Here is a 20,000-nt window from a genome sequence, read left to right as displayed (position 1 = left end):
ATATACATATATTACTATGTATAAATTCACCCCATTATTTTAAGAACTATATAGTGAATGCTGGTAACACCATGATCATTCAATAAGCCTGTTTATAAAAACAATTCATATAAACAAGACCAGAGAATCTTTTCTAATTTAAACCTCCACAATACAGCACTGAATATGTAATTAAAACCATGCAAGTCAACATGAATATCTAAGACTAAGACTTGAAAGACTACAAGCAAACCATCAAAATTATTTTCTAAACCTTCATTTAAATTTCAAATTGTGTCCCAGAGACAAATCTCCATGTTACATTATGTTTAGAGTCCAAAAAGGAAATCTTACATTTATGTTTCTGTATTTAAATGTTAATAAAAATAGTATTAGATTCTAAATGAAAGAGGTGAGTTTTTGTATTAGTTCACAATGACTAATACAATATACTAAAGCAAGTTAACAGCTTATCATAACACTTCAAAATCTGTGTAATTCCTGTAAGTGAGCCACACCTTTAACCAACAATAGTAAGTAACTAATATGAGAGGGCAGCTATTTCACAGACACAGTCTCTGTTGTACTTACTAGTGTTGGAGAATTCTGATCTGGCCAAAAAGATTCTGGAACAGGCCAATGACCTATTGGAACCCCCGTTTTAGGATTTGGTCTGACATATATGAGTTTGTGACAGCTATGCCAAGGCTGTGATCCAAAAGGTCTTGATACATCTGGCTGCCCATCTACAGCAACGAAATTAAAACAAAACATATAGGATTGGAGGGGGAAAAAAGTTAAATTATATCCATTAGTCCTTAACTTAATAAAAATGTCCTAATTGGATATATCAATTTCTGTATTTTACTTTTTCTTGTTGTTAAATACTATGACTGCCTAACATTCAGACTAGATTATAAACCATTAGATTGTAAAGTAATAATTTCCAACCATGAATTCACCAATAGAAACAGTCCCACATCTTTTGCTTATCCAATTAGAATATATACAACATACCATTATACTCTATGTCAAAAACAGTGCCAGACACACAGTAAATACTTACATACTATTTCTTAAAAATCATTTTTAGGAACAAAAACAAACCACTTAAAATGGGAATGTATTCAAAGCACCTACACCTTTAATCTAAAAATTGTAGCAGAATAACTTCAACAAGTCAGTAAACATTTATTCAATACCTAAGTCTAATTCAAGCATTAATATAATTTTGAAACAAATACATTCTAACAAAGTTTTTTGTAAAACCAGACACAATTACACAATTTAATCTTATCTTCTCTTTCCCTTTAATACCCTCTGAATATAGCCATTCTTTCATCTCTGGCTTTTCACTCACTCTAGTAGTCACTTCTGCCAAGTATCATTAAGGACTTTCTAATTTCTTCATGAGTACAAAAGCTGAGAATAAAGCTGGGTTGGGCTCAGCTGGAGTTAAAAGAATCAAATTTAATGACAAAGGTTTGTTGCTCATTTTTGAAGCCACATAAATCTTTAGGTTCTGATCCCTTTTATTCTTCTGGATGAAAAGAGCTAGGGAATTATATAAACCCCTAGAGTTGAACATTCAGAATTAAGGGACACAGGTAAAACAAATATAATGGATAGAGGCAATGGTTCAATACTACCAAGGAAACATGAGTTTGTTCATCAATAAATGTGTAAAAAGGTATTGGGATTCTTATTAAATTTTTAGGGTATGAATAACCATTAATATAAAAAGGTGATGCTACCAAATCACCATCAGTTTACCCTGGCTTCCCTATTTAACCTTTCCTTCAGTAGCTTTGTTATACTGTTAATTTGGCCTTGTTAATTTTAAAGCCAAGTTAGAGTAATTTTTCAGTTCTAGTTGAATAATTTATAAACCAAGTTTAGAATGTCTACAAGAAAGACACAATAATACCTTCTACAGGGGAAGGATCTGGTCCTGCTTTTTCAAAGTTTATCACCACCCCACTTTGTACTTTCTGCACCAAGGACTCCAGACATTGATTAAGCATTCTTGGAGAACATACAGAGTATGAGCGGCCTGAGACAAAAAAATAAAATAAACTAGTTAGTTTTAAGAATTGATATCCTTTAGCAAGAACTATATATAGTAAGGTTTCTGATAACATTAATTACAAGAAATTCAATGGTAAAGGTTGACTTATAATCTTTAGGAAGAATGAACAAAAACAGTTACTTCCAACCAACCAAACAACAATCCCATTTTATGAGCATTTGTAAATTTTTTCTTGTCATTACAAGTAGATGGAACATAGAACTCTTGATCTGACAAGCTACAAATGGAAAAAAATCATATATTCTATCTATAAAGCACTAAATTTATCCTTAACAAACACAATTAAACACTACTAGCAATTCCCCCAAAATTTTACGCCTAACAAAGTATTATCTCTAAGATCTACATTAAGCACACAGCCGTATTAACATTTGTCTGATAGCAGTTAACACCTATTTTAAATACTTGCATTTCACTACGTAAGATTGTAGCATATACTTTTCTGAATTTCATTTGGTTTATATACACCTGAGAACTGTCTATCTTAAATTAATTCACCTTTTGTATATTTTAATCTACAACACTTTAAGTTCAAAAGTATTAAATTCTAACAATTAAAAAAAAATTAGGGCTGGAGATGTGCTCAATGGCAGAGTGCTTTATGCAAAAGGTCCTGGATTTTATCCCAGCATGCTCAAAGAAAAACAAACCAAAAAGCAAAAACAAAACAATAACACAACTGAAAAGATCTTTTAAACAAAGACTTTCAACAAAATCGATCTTTACTGTCTGATAATGTAGATACTAACCTCTTAAGGCTATTGAGAAACTGAAATATAGTTATTCCATATTGACATGTATATTAAGTCTAACCTATATACCTGATTTTATAGACTTAGTATGAATAGAATCTCATTAGTAATTTTTAAATACCATACCAATTTCAAGTCGAAATATTTTAGACATACTGATATAATTTCACCTATTTCTTATTTTAAAGGTGACTATTGAAATCTATAATTACACATGGAACCTGAAACATATTTCTACTATACAGTGTTGATTTAGACTAACATCAAAAACCCTAACAGCTAAAACTCAAACTTCAACCAAACATCTTGCAATGTTATTTGTGATATGACAAATAAGTTCTCTTACATAAATTCAAACAGTTGCTTCAGAACAACAGCTATAAAGTATATCTGACATATCAAATCACCTGTATCAAGTTATACATAATGTGATGTGTAAAGGCTACTCAGAAAAGAACATTAGGCAAAGGTGATTCAAATCTTCAATTTCAGCTTTACTTAGAAAAACTATTATATCCAAATCACTTACCTGTATATAATAAATGATAATTACTCTTAAAAAATACCTATCAATTATTGAGTACCTATGTGCCTGACACTGTTCTATTAATTTTTATGATGTGAATTTATTTAATCCTAGCAATGATTATATGGGTTATTTTCTCCATTTGACAAATGTGAAAACCAAGGCACAGAGAGGTCAAACAATTTAACCAAATTAGTAGTACAGTGATACAGCCAAGATTCAAACCAGGGTATTATAATAGGTATTAGAAACTTTAAGTATACTTTGTACCTGGAAATTACATGTTAATTTGGTATCAATATTTAAAAGAGCTATAGTCATGATTATCTGAGGTAGTAAATTTAATTTTTTTCTAAGTCAATTTAAACATAAAATACATAAAAAGGCTGACCATTTTTACAAAAAACATTTAAGACTTATTTAGAAGAATTTTTTATATCACAAAATTTAAGTGTACTTCTAAGATGTCATTAAAAAACAAAAAATTTTAACTGTGACAATTCTCTCTACTGCCCTATGTTATAACATCAATTAGGAAAATATACATAAATCAGTTATGATGCTATATGTTGTTTAGGCAAGACTCAAACACATAATCCTCTAGTCTCAGCCTCCCAGAAGGTTGGAGTCTGTATACCAGAGAACCCAACTCAGCTCTGAGCTTAATACAAAACAAAATTATTAACAAAGATATTTTATTTTAAAAAAAGGAAAAGTGAACATACCCGAATAATTTGGCAAATAATAAAAATCCATTAATTATCTTAAAAGTTAAAGAGAACTAGCAAATTTTACTATCTTTATAAGGAGCCTATATCCTACATAGTTCTTTTTATTCATACTAATTGTCTATATCAAAATTCATTCCTTCAAATTATATACTTTGTACTAAAGCATAAAGTTTAGGGATTCACTACTGTTTTGAAAAAATATACATATTATGACACACCTTTATGTAAAGAAGTTGGCTCACTTTGGGTTATGCAGAGTCCAGACCAAAAAAAAAAAAAAAAGGTCAAACTAAATATAGTAAATTTGAAGTCAATACTAGAATCTTAGTAAAATAAAGAAGAAATAAAAACATTTCTAAGGCAACAGTCCTTAGGGACTAAGAAAGCTAAGTATATTTTATCTAGAAAAATCTGCAAATAATTTTTATTTGCTTTATCTTTGACACTTCCACCAACATGTCTATTAGACATTTTAAAATTTGCCATCATCCCTGTACCTTCCTCAAACTTTCCATCCAGTGTACCCATTTGAGTTCCTAGCAAAGCCATTAATTTCTATTGGTTTAGGCCACATGAACCATCTGCAAATCATCCTAAATTCCTTCTTTCTTCATTACTGTATCATTGGTTCTCCATTACATCAGACTATCCCTTACCACAGCCAAATTTAACACTTTAAACCAAAGTACTATATCGTCTATTACAAACCTCCCTGCTTTTATTCTTGCTACTCTACAGTCTCATCTAAAAGATGAAGTGATTTTTCAGAAATAAAAATAAGATATCACTCCCTATCTTTTAAAGCTCTCCCAAAAAATAAATAAAAATTAAAAAACCAAATTCAAAAGCTCACCAATAGCTTCCCATAACATTTAGAAAAAATGTTTTAATTTATTATTGTCAAAAAGGCCAGTCAAAATTTGGCATTTGTCTACCTCTCTAAACCTGTTAATTCTCTCCTCTTCTCTATGTAAGCTCAAGCCATATTGACCTATTGCTCCCAAATAAATATAGTGTATTACTTCCTTTACTACATCCTTTTCCTAAATCATCCTATGGTTAACTATATTTTTCAGATCTCTGTTCAAACATCACCTCCTCAGAAGGAAATTTACCTAAAAATAAGAGTATACTCAGTCACCAGTTACACTCTACTGCCTAACACTAATTTATTCCTATTCATAGTAGGTAGTACTCTCTAAAGTATTAACTTAAGATTCTGTCACCTAATCCAAAAATACAAGCTTTCTGTCTATTCCCAGCATCTAGAATAGTTATTTGGCATAGAATAGACATTCAATTACTTGATAACAAAAAGAAAATGCTTATAATGATTATCGTGCAGTTTTTTCAATAGTGTACATAAAATACAGCATTTGATGATTTTGGCAATATAGGTGAATTTCTTTCCAATCTTTCTTTTATGAACATGAATTTCCCATACTTCCTAGCACTAAGTTAAAGAACTGTACAGGAATTGTTAGTAGTGATTACATATGTGTATATGTATACTACAATACCAACGGATAGTAGACTTTTTTTTTTTGTCCTTGTACTTTCTGGTGCTTTATCTTCAAAAACATTCTTTCTTTCAAATTAGAAAGAAAAGACATTATTCAGATATATGAAAAGGTGAGTGGCATCTGTGTAGCTTCCCATTATTGCTTATAAGAGCACAAAAAGGGACAATAAACTACTACATCAGGAAAGATCCAGAAGTACATTTAGGGAAAGCGTCCTAATTTCTTGACTAAGATTTCTGGGTCAATAAAAGATATTACCAAGGGTGACTTCGGAATCTTCTCCTCTGGAGATGTTCCTTTCAAAGAATAAACAAAATAACTTTAGTACATTACTGCCCAAAGGCAAAGATACCAACTACTACATGATTCTCAAGGTTCTTTTCACACCCTTTCTGATCGTACCACTCACTTCATTTCACACACTGAATACTCCTGGAAGACAAATGTTATAGTACATATAGTCCCATAACTGTAAATTCAAATAAAGTAATTTACAGTAAAAAATTTCCAATGTGAAGATGTTTAAGTTATAGCTCAAAGTCCTTTGCAATCTGTTAAGTAAAAGCCTCACAGTTAAAAGAAAACTTGGGATTTTTAACAAGTAGGTCAGTTCAAAGCTGGAAAACCACAATTTTATTAACATAAATGTTTTCCATAGAAACCATTAGAACCACCACTGAAGAATATTGGATAGGAAATTGTTGGCAGCACATTATTCACTACTAAAGCCCTAAAGCATGGAAAAATTTTGGTACACTGTAGGCACTCAATATACAGCTATGTAAAACTGATACACCTGTTAATTCCATGGTATGGAAGATCGGGACCTATTACACATTCTATTTAAGATTCTCATTAAAATTTGAGTAGCATGATGGCTACCTGATCTGATGTTATGAGTGAATACATAAGTAAGATAAAACTTTGCTACCTGTTTCCTCTAACTGATCTACCTACCTCCTTGCCTCTAGGAAAAACTTCACTTAACCAGGCGTATCCTACCAAATGGATAATTAAATTGTTTCCCAAAACACTGTTTACAGAAAACAATGCTATAGCTTTACTGTATCACTGGTGACCTTTGTAGATAAGAAAATTTGTTTAAAAACTTCAAATATCAGTGTTACCTATATAGGTGGAAAAAAAAATTACTATTCTTATTCAAACTTTTTTTTTTTTTTTTTTTTTTTTTTTTTGTGACAGGGTCTTGCTGTTAAGTCCAGGCTAGCCTTGAACTCATTATGTAGCCCAGGCTGGCTTCAAACTCGAGGCAATCCTTCTGCCTCAGCTTCCTGAGTGCTGGGATTATATACAAGTGCCACCACTCCCGGCCTACCATTCATTATGAGTTCCAATAGTGACCACATCTTTTCAAATCAAGATCACAGACCATCATCAATAGTGTAGTTTTAAAATCATGTCTCTATGGGTTCCTATTGTTAACATATTAAACAAAAACAGAATTTTTGAAACACACATTTTAACATATTCAGAGTAACTCTAAGTCACAGAATTACTGAAGCAAAAAACTTACCGCCTGTTACTTCACACATTGGTGTGATTGCAGAGTCATCTAAAGGCACACCTGTCACCTGTTCTGATTCTACTGACACAGTGCCAGGCAAACGCAACACTAATGCAAATAGTCTCTGATCCCAACGAAAAGGTTCCTTGGTCAGTTCACTTCCAGGCAAAGGAGAATTGAGAGGTAAATGGAGCTGAAAGTGACAGAAGGAAAAAAAGGCAGTAAGATTTTTTTCAAAAAAGCCACTTCAATGACATTTATAATAAACTTCATTGAGTCTCCTATCACTTCAAAACAATCCGAAAAATGTATGTATTCAGATATACCTAATATTATACATGACACTGTTGCTTCAATTTTCTAAAACTTTACTCCAAGACCTAAATTTAAAAAATAAAATCTGTACTATTATAATGTTTCAGATTTAGTTTAGCCACCAGGTAGTGGACTGCTTGTAAATAAATCAATTACTAAAACCAATCTTGTGACAGATATCTATCTTACTATTCTTATTTTATGTCTATGTGCATGTGTAAGTATTTTTAAATATGTGATACATCTGCAAGAGAAAATGATTTGACATCCTGGTTCCATGTCAGTATTTTCTACTACAGCACAGCAGCCTGAAACATATCCACAGTTCTCAAACATTTTAAACATATTTCATTTTATACAAGACACATGTCCCTACAGTGCTTGCATAAAAGTAGATTTTGTCACTACATACAAAAGGTAGTGACTCTTACGCCATACCTAAGTAAAGAGAAGTGTTTGGGAATTTTTAATAGATGTTTCTTTCCATTTCTGTCAAGACATGTGAAATCAGAATGCCTTCTAAGATTCTTAAGAATCTTTAAAAAATCTTTAAAATTATTCTAATGGGCATCTGTACCAACAGAGAAATAGTATGCCAACAGGTTGCACACAAATGAACCTACCTTCCTCTCCTCTTCTCTTTCCTGTATATGGGGACACCGAGCTACATTCCCAGCCCTTTTTTCATTTTATTTTGAGACAGGATCTCATTAAATTACCTAGCTGGCCTGAAACCTGTGATCCTCCGACCTCAGGCTTCTGAGTAGCTAGTATGCACCATGCACCTGGCTGACATACAATTTTAGTATCACTGAAATAGGGGCAACTGGACAACACATCTCTCATAACGTGACAAAATAAGTTCGTAACATTAACATAAGAAAGAATGGTGGAAGAAAGGGAGCAAAGAAAAAAATGAGGGGAGAAAAGGAAGGAAGAAGAGAGAAGAACTAAAGGAAAATGATGACTGGGTATGTACCTTAGTGGTACAGCACTTGCCTCGCATGTGCAGGGCCCTGAATTCAATCCCCAGTTAAGACAATCACAAAAATCTGATACCTTACTAGAATTGTTAATAACATCTTAAGTATGTTAGTGATACATATATTACTTGGGGGAAAAAAAACCTTATAAGTTATAAAAAAAAATGTTTTAATGTCCAGGGTTGGCATACTCAGGTACTTCCACAAATATTAGTTTTTTTAAAAATAAAAAACACACATTTGAATTATCATATCCAAATAAAAAAAATACCAATAAAGTGAATGAAAAAATAAATAAAATTATGTCAACAATTATTTCTTTATAAAAGATAAAAAAATTATCACATCCAAATTAATGGTCAAGAATTTACAGGTTGGGGATTTAGCTCAGGGGTTCAGTGGCCTGCCTTGCAAGCACAAGGACCCAAGTTCAATCCCCGGTACCAAAAAAAAAGAATTTACACTAATTTCTTCATAAGCAAGAATGATGTGTTTTGTTTTGCAGCCTTTCTAAATATCATAGAGAGACTTCTGAAATTGAGAACTGGATCATTCTACACTGATTTAAGACTCACATTTCCTCACTGACTTACATAAAACCCTTAAAAAATATTTTTTTTTCATTCTAGGAAGAGTTCCCAGTGAAGCTATGCTATGCTGGCATCTCTGTCTCTCAAAGATTCACGCCAAGAGAATAAGCTAGAAGTGTCCCTTATCAAGATCAGCCAAGATTTTGTGACCATGGATAGCCAAGTGTGCTCTTTCTCTGGCAGTGGTCCTATTTCAGGCAGAAGGCAGAGGCAAGAGGAAGAAATGCAAAAGAAAACTGCATGAGGATGTTTTGTGAAGAAGAGTCTCCAACCTCAAAGGCACTGTGATACTTGCAAACAACCAAGAATTAATTCCAGCCCTTTGCTGCTATTAGTATATCTTGACAGGAAATAAATGAAAACACAATGTTTACATCATCTTTCCTTCAATCCAGCCAACCACTTTTGACTTTGGAAAACAACTACCATGTGCTTGATCATTTTCTCTCACAGTCACAGGAATGTCAAAGTATCGGGAGTATTTGCTAAGGAGGCTCTTAAGTGTTATTCTGCAGAGTAATGGATTACATTAAACTGCTTCAAGAATCAAAGGGGCCACAGGCATTGTATAGACATATCCACAACTAATCATGTAATGACGAGCATCTTCAAAGAAGACAACATTCAACAAAATACTTGGCCTTTGGCTGTACAATGCTAAATCCAGAATGTATTTCAAGTAAAAAGAAAAGCCAACAAGGCTCAAGACTATTTATTTCTAAGCATTTTATGGATACCTGTTTCAATTATATAAAAATGTTATCAAATTTCAATTTATTTTTCCATTTCTTATTTTCCCCTGGATGAATATTGTTTTTTCCTAAATGTGCATCTAAATGGCACAGCACCATCTATTGAAAAAAAAAAAAAAAGCACTTCTTTGATGCATTGGAACATCCTTTATTTTGGGTGACTGTATATGGTAACTATATTTCTGAGTTAAAAACAACAGTAAATCAACATTATCAAAAAGAAAGAAAAGGCTCAAATCCATGCAATTAGGAATGGAAAAGGTGAAGTCGCAACAGATCCAGCAGAAATCCAGAGGATCATCAATACCTACTTTGAGAACCTGTATTCCCATAAAATGAAAAACACAAAAGAAATGGACAGCTTTCTAGATACATATGAAATGCCAAAGGTGAATGCAGAAGATATAAAAAATTCTAAACACACCAATTATAATCAGTGAAATTGAAAAAGTAATTAAAAATTTACCAACAAGAAAAGCCCAGGTCCTAATAGCTTCACTGCTGCATTCTAAAAGATATTTAGAGAACTATTGCCACTACTGTTTAAACTTTTCAATGAAACGGAAAGGGAAGCAATACTTCCAAATTCACTCCTAGAAGCAAGTGTTACTTGGATTCCAAAACTAGGGAAAGACCCAATCAAAAAAGAGAACAACAGGCCAATTTCTCTAATGAACATAGATGCAAAAATCCTCAATAAGAGACTGGTAAACAGAATACAGAGGGTCATCAAGAAGATCATGCACCCTGACCAAGTCGGATTTATCCCAGGGGTGTAAGGATGGTTCAACATGCATAAATCAATAAATGTAGTACACTATAGTAACAGAATCAAGGACAAAAAGCATAGCATCATCTCAATAGATTTGACAAAATTTAACATCCATTCATGATAAAAACCCTGCAGAAAATTGGTATAGATGGTCTTTATCGCAACTCGATAAAGGCTATCTATGAAAAACCAACAGCCAACATTATACTAAACGGTTAAAATCTGAAAACCTTCACACTATAAATCAGGACAGGACAAGGATGTCCACTATCTCCACTCCTGTTCAACATAGTTTTGGAAACATCAGCCACAGCAATTGGACAAGAGAAAGAAATAAAAGCAATAAACAAAGGAAAGGAAAAGTTAAGAGTTATTATTTGCTGACGATATGATACTCGACATAGAGGACTCAAAAAACTCTGCCAAAAGACTTCTAGACTTAATTGATATTCAGTAGAGTGGCTGGATACAAGGTCAACACTCAAAAATCAATAGCCTTCTTGTACATAAATAACAGAATCACTGAGAGAAAAACTAGGGAAACAATCCCTTTCACAATAGAATCCCAAAAAAATGAAGTATCTAGGAATCAATCTAATGAAGGAAGCAAAAGACCTCTACATTGAGAACTACAACACTCTTAAAAAAAGAGACTGAAGAGGATATAAGAAAATGGAAAGAAATTCCTTGTTCCTGGGTAGGAAGAACCAATATAGTGAAAATGGCCACACTTCCAAAACTGCTATACAGATTCAATGCAATCCTTATTGAAAGCCTAACAGTTTATTTCACAGAACTAGAGAAAACAAAATTCATTTGTAACAGAGACATGCAGGGGGTATCACAATCCCCAACTTGAAACTATATTATAGAGGAACTGTGTTAAAAACATGGTACTGGCAAAGAGACAGACCCAAGAATCAGTGGAATAGATCAGAAGATGCAGAAACAATTCTAGACATACTGAGCTACTTTAACTTTGACAAAAGAGCCACCCATTCCTCACTGGAGGAAAGACAGCCTCTTTAATAAAGGATGTTGGAAAAACTGGATTTCAACTTGCCAAAGATTAAAACTAGACTCCTATCTTTCACCATGTACTAAACTAAAATCCAAGTGGATTAAAGATCTAAATATTAAGACAGAAACACTAAATTTGCTGGAAGGTAAGTTGGTTAGAAGCCACTGGCATAGGAAAAGAGTTTATTAACAAATCCTCAGTAAATGGGAATTAGCACAAAGAATCAACATCTGGGATCTAATCTTTTAAAACAGCTTTTGCACTGCAAGAGAAACCACCAACAGAGCTAAGAGACAACCTACAATGTGGGAAAAAGTTTTACCAGCTGTTCCTCAGACAAAGGACTACTATCTAAAATATATAAAGAACTCCAAAAAATCAGACCCCCCCAAATATAAAGACCCAATTAAAAAATGGGCATCTGAAATGAACAGACATTTCTCAGACAAACAAGTAAAAGCAGCAAATAATCATATGAAAAAATGTTCAACATCACTGGTCATTCGAGAGATGCAGATGAAAACCACACTGAGATTCCACCTCACCCCAGAAAGAATGGTTGCTATCAAGAAATCAACCAATAACAAATGCTGGTGGGGGTGTGGGGAGAAAGGAACCCTTGTTCATTGTTGGTGGGAGTGCAGACTGGTGCAACCACTGTGGAAATCAATATGGAGATACCTTAAACAACTAGGATTAGAGGTTCCATTTGACCCAGCTTCTGGGTATCTTCCCAGAAGAATTAAAAGAATCATACCACAATGATATATGCTCACCCATGTTTATAGCGACACAGTTGGTGATAGCTAAAACTTGGAAACAGCCCAATTGCTCATCAACTGGAAACTCAGCCATAAAGAACGAGAAACTAGAGACATTTATAGCTAAATGGATGCACACTGAGTATATACTCTTAAGTGAAATTAATAGAACACACATGTGTAAGTAGCATTTCTCCAGTGGGATAAAATAAAAGTGTAAATAAGGATCAAAATGTATATTTGATATTGTGTAATAGGAAAAAAAGATCTAAATGTGTAGGGGAAGTGAGAAGGGTAGGGGAAAGGAAAAAAGGAGAAAGAAAAGAACAAGAGAAAAGGAAAAAAATGGAAACAAAGTCTTTGTAAATAGGGAAGGGTGGAGTGGGTGAAGGGAGGCTAGAGGAATGCAGAAAAAATAAGAATAAAGATACATCATGTAAAGGTACAAGATCCCAATGATGAATGTCATATTGAATACCTAAAATGTACTATCAATAGTTAATCAGGTGTGGGGGGCACATGGCTATAATCCCAGCACTCAGAGGGCTCAGGCAGGAGGACACAGAAAGTTTAAGGTCATCCTGAGCTACACAGTGAGTTCAAGGTCAGCCTGGACTATGCAGTGAGACCTTGTCTCAAAAAATAACAAAAATGATAGTAGATGAAAAAGGAAAGATGTAAAATGATATCATCAGAAGAGCATTTTTACACAGCTAAACAAAAACATGCAGTGTCATTTTCTATACGTTTAACACATACATGTAATAAAAGTAAGAAAACATGAACGAACCATACACCAAATTCGTAAGTGTTGCTTTTGGTAAGAGGCAGAAGGAAGAAAGAGACATTGAGTAGAGGGACAAAAAAATTCTGTGCCATGTTCTAAATTTCTAAAAATTCAAAACAAAAACAGAATCCAAGTAAACAAATAGGGATCAACTCCATAAGAGGTAGGTTAGATATAATTGCTACCCTCAAATCTCAGACATTTTTAAGGGCCCTAAAAATAATTTTACTATTTGAAAACTATACATGCATTTACACACCATCTTTTATGTACCCACAAAATACTAAATAACCAAGTAATAAAATATCCCAATACTCAAAAAGCTCTGAAGGGAGGAATGATAGTCCTAAAGAAATCCATTTCATAGATATGTTTAAAGTTAAGCAAAACAAAACAAAAAAGAATAAAGTTTTTAAAATAAAATAAAATCACAGTATTATTTAGTAGTGTCACTTGACAGAGCTGTTTTCTAAAAACCTCAGGAAATTTTAGTACAAGAATATTCCAATTTAAATGAGTAAACTATGATAGTTTTAAAAAGAAGCTGAGAAGGGTGGTACACACCTATAATTCCAGCACTCGGGAAGCTGAGACAGGAGAACTGCTATAAGTTTGAGGCTGTGAACCAAGACTACATAGTAAGACTCTGTCTCAAAAAAAAGAATAAATAAAAAAGAAAGTAGTCATTAAGCTATGGATGTAGCTCAGTGGTAGAGCACATGCTTGGTGTGCATGAGTTCCGAGGTTCAATCCTCAGCACGCAAGAAAAAAATTTAGCCATTAAGAACAATACTGCTTTTATATAAATTACTATTAGTTACTATTAGATGCCAGATATTGTTTAAACCATGTATACATGCAAATTCATTTATTCTGTAAAATAAACGAAACAGGCACTATTAGAATCCCCATTTACAAATAATAAAAACTGAAGAATAGAAGTACTTCAGCAGGTACTGGAGGTACACAGATAAGTGATAGAATTCAAGCCTCTGACTCTTAAACAGAGTACAGCCTATTAATGAAAATGAAACCTACATTTTAAAAAAATCAAATGTTAAGCTATTAATATAAAAAAATTTAGTAAATAAAAAACTTTATAAATAAAACCATGTTTAGGAAAAAATCTTCATATTGGGCCAGGGATTTAGCTCAGTGGTGCCGCCACTTGCCTCACAAGAACAAGGGCCTGACTTTGATACCCAGAACAATGACAAAAAATGTTTCACATTGATTTCTAAATCAATCTACTGATGTTTAGACACTAATACATCTTATAAACACTTTAGGTTCACTGTTTTTATAAAGCACAGTCAAATAAAAAAATCTTCATATTGGGCCAGGGATTTAGCTCAGTGGTGCCGCCACTTGCCTCACAAGAACAAGGGCCTGACTTTGATACCCAGAACAATGACAAAAAATGTTTCACATTGATTTCTAAATCAATCTACTGATGTTTAGACACTAATACATCTTATAAACACTTTAGGTTCACTGTTTTTATAAAGCACAGTCAAATACTTTTTCCCTCAGCTACTTTTATTAATTTTTTTTTTTTTTTGGGTAGTGCTGGGGAATCAAACCCAGGGCCTTAGGCATGCTAAATTAAGTATTCAGTCACTGAGCTAGACACCCACTGTGGGCCCAGATGTTCTTTTATCCAATGCAAAGGAGCAATAATATACTTTTCTTTCCTTTTGCCTTCCTCTAATCAATCCTTAATACATGGGTAGTAACAATAAATAATAATAATTATAGCTAGTATATTTTGAACACAGTATCATAAACTTTACATATATCACCTACAATAAGCAAATGGAATAGATCGTATTTTAATCCCTCTTTAGAAATAAGACTGACTGTATGTTAGGAAACATATGTATAGAACGCACTCAAGTAATCCCTACTATGTAATTAAATTTAGAACAACTAAAGAAAATAGGCTAGTAAATTTTAAGAACTGGACAAATTACATGTGATTCAATAACATAGTAATTTTCCCATAACTGTGATATTAGTGGCCTGTATTAGGTTTCTTTATAAGACCATACTTGCAAATACTTCAGTCTAATGGACTAATAAACAAAGAAAATTACTGGTTATATTTACAAAGAATTTTTAACTTGAATAAAATTGAGGTTTTCTATACTGTCATTTTAAGTGGCTGATTTTAATAATATAAGTGATCCAGATATATTGAGTAATCATCTTGGAACTGAAAGAAAGGGAAACATAAGTCCAAATTAAAGTTAGAGAGATTGTTCTATTTTTCCTTTTTTGAAGCATTTACTATTTTTTCGAGTCTTTCTTATAATCAAATTACATTAGTGAGTCAATCATTAGGCTTGCTCAAATTCTTCTGTATTTATAAAAGCACAATTTTCTCTTTATTCAAATATCTTATATTGATAATGGTTTAGACCCCAATTATTTGTAAATTTGCTAAAACTAAACCAAATCTCAGCTTCAGTTTTAATTATTTAGTTATCTGTGGAGCAGCCAGTATAACCATGACATTATTTCAGGATTTAATAAGCCTGTAACAAATCAAATATGACTGGAGATGTTTTAGCTTGCTCACTTATAATAAAAAAAAAACTATTATAAAACCTAAGATAACCAGGATTCTCATACACAACCAATTTTTTAAACAAAAGAATGCAAAATATTCTATCTATAGATAGAAGGCAGCAAACAATAAAAGAAGATAAAAGAAATTTATTTTAAGACATCTTTAATTCAGGAATCTAAACAGTTGTCTCCTGGTATATAATCTAACTGGTTCCTAGATGAAGATTAAACCACAGACCACCCTAAGTAAGGGTTACTAAATCTGCACCAAAATTTAAGCAGATTTCCCCTTCAACTTGCATGGTCTGGCCAACCAATTCTGTTACTAAAGTAACTAAAATTATATGTCCTTTCATTTTGGAACCGCCTACTTAAATTTTTATCACCTTTTTACATGACTACCTATCTTACTACTTTGGGACAGGGCAGGGAGAAGGATTTGATTCTTGTCTGTCTCCCAATAGTATCTATCAAATAGAAGAACAAAAGGAGTTCCACTCTCATAATTTAAGGAAAGTACAAGATTAAGAGGGGAAAAGCAAGGGTGTTAATCAGAGTACAAACATCTCTTCGCATCCCACCAAGAATCACACTCTTCCTACAGAATACACAGATATGGAATAATTCCCATATCTGTCTGTACAAGATATGTGTGATGGATCAAGATATGTGTGCCGCATCACAGAATCAAGCAGATCTAGCCTTCAGAGCTGCCAAGTGTTATTCTCTCCATGTGTGTAACTAGCTCATTTGTATGGCCCTTATATATGCTTAGACACAGGACATAAACTACAAAATCTGCCTGACACATAGAACACAGGCTAGAGAAATAAATACCCTACATGCTAGTACCATGCAACTATTTGATTCAGTTCAGTGTATGATACTCAATTAAAATGTATACAGTGGACACACTTTCACTGAGGCTCATAATGGATATAACCTCACTAATTCTTCCTTTAGTAAGAGACAAAACACTCAAAAAGAGCTGGGGATGTAGCTCGATGATGGAGCATTTGCCTACCATGCCAGAGGCTCTGGGTTCGATCTCCAGCAGCAAGGTGGGGGTGGAGAAAGCACTTGATTTATTATTTGTTCTATTTTTTTTATAACACACCAAACATAACTTTTCCTTACAGTTTACTACACTGGCCTACTACCAATGAACTTGCCATCGTATCAAAGAAGTCATTATAAACATACAAAATTTAATTATTTAAGATCATTTTTTAAAAAAGAATGGGGATCAGAAATCAAGCTACAACTTGGGTTATTTAACAAAAGGTAACATACTAGACAGACACTATAATTTCTCACCTTCAAGAACATGTAACTAAATAATTGGAATGTGTATAAAGAAGACCAGGACCAAAAACACAGGAGGTAAAAATAAAAAATAAAAAAAATAGTGGCATAGAAATTAAACTTTAGAACTGCTGGGAAAGTAAAGAATAAAAGGAAGACAAAGATTAAAAACTTAAAATTGGTATCTCACTTCTAAGCACAAAAATCATACTTCTGTAAATATGACAATCTTCAATGGTTCACTAAACATGTTCAAAACTGAACTCATGATTGTCCTTCACCTAAAATGGTCTTCTAACATTCCCTAGGCTCAGTAATAGGCATCATGATCTACCCAGTTTTACAGAAGCCATCTTCCTGTTGCTTAAACCCCAAAGGCAATATATGTTAGCAAATTTTATTGATTTAATCTCTTAAATACCCCTTGAAATTGCCGCTTTTTTCTATCTCTTCTACCAGCAACAACCTCTTTGTTCAAGCTAATTATCAAGACTAATGTAACACTGCTTACCTGACATTCCTATATCCACTGTCTCTCTACCCCCGGCTCTTAATAAAACTTTCAATGGTTTCCTATCACTTCTATACTAATAAAATCTGCATAGCTTCAAAGCTCTTTGCATGGGGTCAAGTCCAAACCTCTTTTACATTTTGTACTATGAACCCTCTTTCATCACACAAAATGAAGCACATCAGCCTCATTTTAGTTCCTCATTCTCAAACATACTGTCTTCAGAAATAAAGCCTTTGTACAGCTCAACCCTCTGCCTCTATGATTGTCCTTTTTTTTGTGTAGTAAATCCTACTCTCTTAGATCTTAACCTTTCATCACCTCACTGATGATTTATAGATATGCTTACATGTTAAAGGGCATAAAGAGAAGCATTTATGAAGGAAATGATTTGTCTACAATGTGCTTTAAAATAATCCAAAAACTATGCATGGGGTGGAGGGCAGATAGACTACACAAAATATGAAAAATTATTGAAGCTGGACAAAGGTTCTTTAGGTTTACCATTTATTTTCTCTTGTGTATGTTTGAAGATTTCCACAGTAAAAAAAGTTTTTTTTTTAAAAAAATGGATATATAGGAATAATTATAACTGAAAATGAAAAGAAACAAGAACGAGGATAGAAGACCAATTTTATTAGTCTTACTTACCTAATTATTAGCCAAATGTTCATATTACTTTAAAATATTTTAAACCATTTAAATACAATATAAAAATTTCACAAACATGAAGTATTAGGAAGGTAAATGATCTGTTGAGAAACAACTAAATGCCCTGCATCTAAATTATACACTGACCAGATGTAACAGTACCTCATGCATTAAAGTTATTCTCTGCTGACAACTGTCGCATTTTTCCTATCCATCATTTTTTAGATCCACCCTCGTTTCAGGAAAAGGGTAGAGAACAGGCAGATAGTAAGTACAGTAGTACCTTAGTTCATTAACACTGTTGTTTGGAAACAATTTGGTTCACAAAGAAAAGATTCCTGCAAAATTTTTTGTTTGCAAACTGTGAAAGATGACTACAGCCATCTTTCCCACAGAGACATAAATATAGCCATCTTTTCCAAAATCATAGAACAAATTAAGTTCATGAACCAAGGTACCACTGTATTTCAAAAAATCAAAGAAATATACAATTTTCAATGGGAAGATAAAAAGATACAAGGAAACCTTGTCAAAAAGGCTGATATATTTCAAGTTAACAAAGGTTCTGAAAAAACAAATTTAAACTTACATACTTCCTACTTTGCCCATGTCCATTATGTATCTGAATTTACATCTAATATTTACACTATGCGATATATTGTTGTCTATTCAAAAACATGTCTAGGGGCTGGGAATTTGGCTCAATGGTTCTGCCGCCTGCCTTGTAAGCACAAGGGCCCGAGTTCAATCCCCTGTACCAAAACAAACAAACAAACAAACAAACAAAAAAACATGTCTAGGCTAGGCATGGTAGTGCATGCCTGTAATCCCAGCACTCAGAGGCTGAGGCAGAAGGTCTATCGAGTTTGAAGCCACCCTGGGCTAGTGAGTTCAAGGACAGCCTCAAAGACATATCAAGACCCTGCCTCAAAAACAAAACCATTTCTACTTGATTTTGCCATAAACAATCCTAGATGTTTGTTGCTTCCTAGGTTCCTATGATTGTTTACCTACATCATCACTTTTGTGGATCAATTCCCTCATCTACAAAACATTATCAGGGTTGTTATGTGTATTTACAAAACAATATATAAATAATATGGAGTAATTTAAATTCAAAAACTAAAGTGATTCAATATATTAAGAGGGTTAAAAAGAAAAATCATGACAGGGATTTAAGCTCAGTGGTTCTCCTGCCTGCCTCGCAAGTGCAAGGTTCTGAGTTCGATCCCGGTACATAAAAAGAAAAAAGAGGGCCAGGGATTTAGCTCAGTGGTTCCGCTGCCTGCCTGGCAAGCACAAGGACCCGAGTTCCATCCCTGGTACCAAAAAGAAAAAAGAAAAATCATATCATCATAACATATACATAAACAACCTTTGACAAAACATCCATTTATGACTAAAAAAAAACAAAATACTTCTCAAAAAACCAGGAAGAAAGCAGAACTTCAATTTGATAAAAATAAATTTATGAAAACCTACAGTTAATCACACTTCCATAGTAAAAGACTGAATGCTTCAGTCCCCACCTCATCCAAGGAACAAGACTAAGATGTCCATTCTCATCATTTCCCCCAGTATGTAAGGGCAAGAAAATAATAAAAAGGCAGACAGATACTAGAAAGAAGGAAAACCTCTACATTCAAACATTATTCTTGGTATAAAAAATACAAAGAATCTAGAAAAGTTAGTGAATGATAAATTTAGGAATGTCACAGGATACAGTGTCAACGTACCAAAAGTAAAACAAATATTAGAATAATTAGAACAATAATCAGGATAACAATAATCAGAAATTGAAGGTGCAAAGTCCAACTTACAACATATACAAAACTTACACATTAAAATTATATATA

At 33.2% G+C, this 20,000-nt stretch overlaps 1 protein-coding gene across 2 annotated transcripts in view; it reads right to left on the bottom strand.

Annotated features, from left to right (window-relative positions):
• Ints6 (integrator complex subunit 6) overlaps nt 1-20,000 on the bottom strand; it is an 80,504-nt gene that overhangs the window by 22,201 nt on the left and 38,303 nt on the right. For both annotated transcript variants that reach the window (XM_010636956.3, XM_010636955.3), the window contains 3 exons: nt 7,135-7,318; nt 1,907-2,032; nt 571-725 (listed from right to left, as the gene is read on the bottom strand). In XM_010636956.3, coding sequence (XP_010635258.1) covers nt 571-725; nt 1,907-2,032; nt 7,135-7,318 — 465 coding nt within the window. The remainder of the gene's footprint in view (nt 1-570; nt 726-1,906; nt 2,033-7,134; nt 7,319-20,000) is intronic.

This window comes from Fukomys damarensis, unplaced genomic scaffold (genome assembly GCF_012274545.1).
Source record: "Fukomys damarensis isolate Sample0158 unplaced genomic scaffold, DMR_v1.0_HiC HiC_scaffold_38, whole genome shotgun sequence".
NCBI classification, from domain to species: Eukaryota; Metazoa; Chordata; class Mammalia; order Rodentia; family Bathyergidae; genus Fukomys; species Fukomys damarensis.
This window is presented reverse-complemented; position numbering and strand designations above follow the sequence as displayed.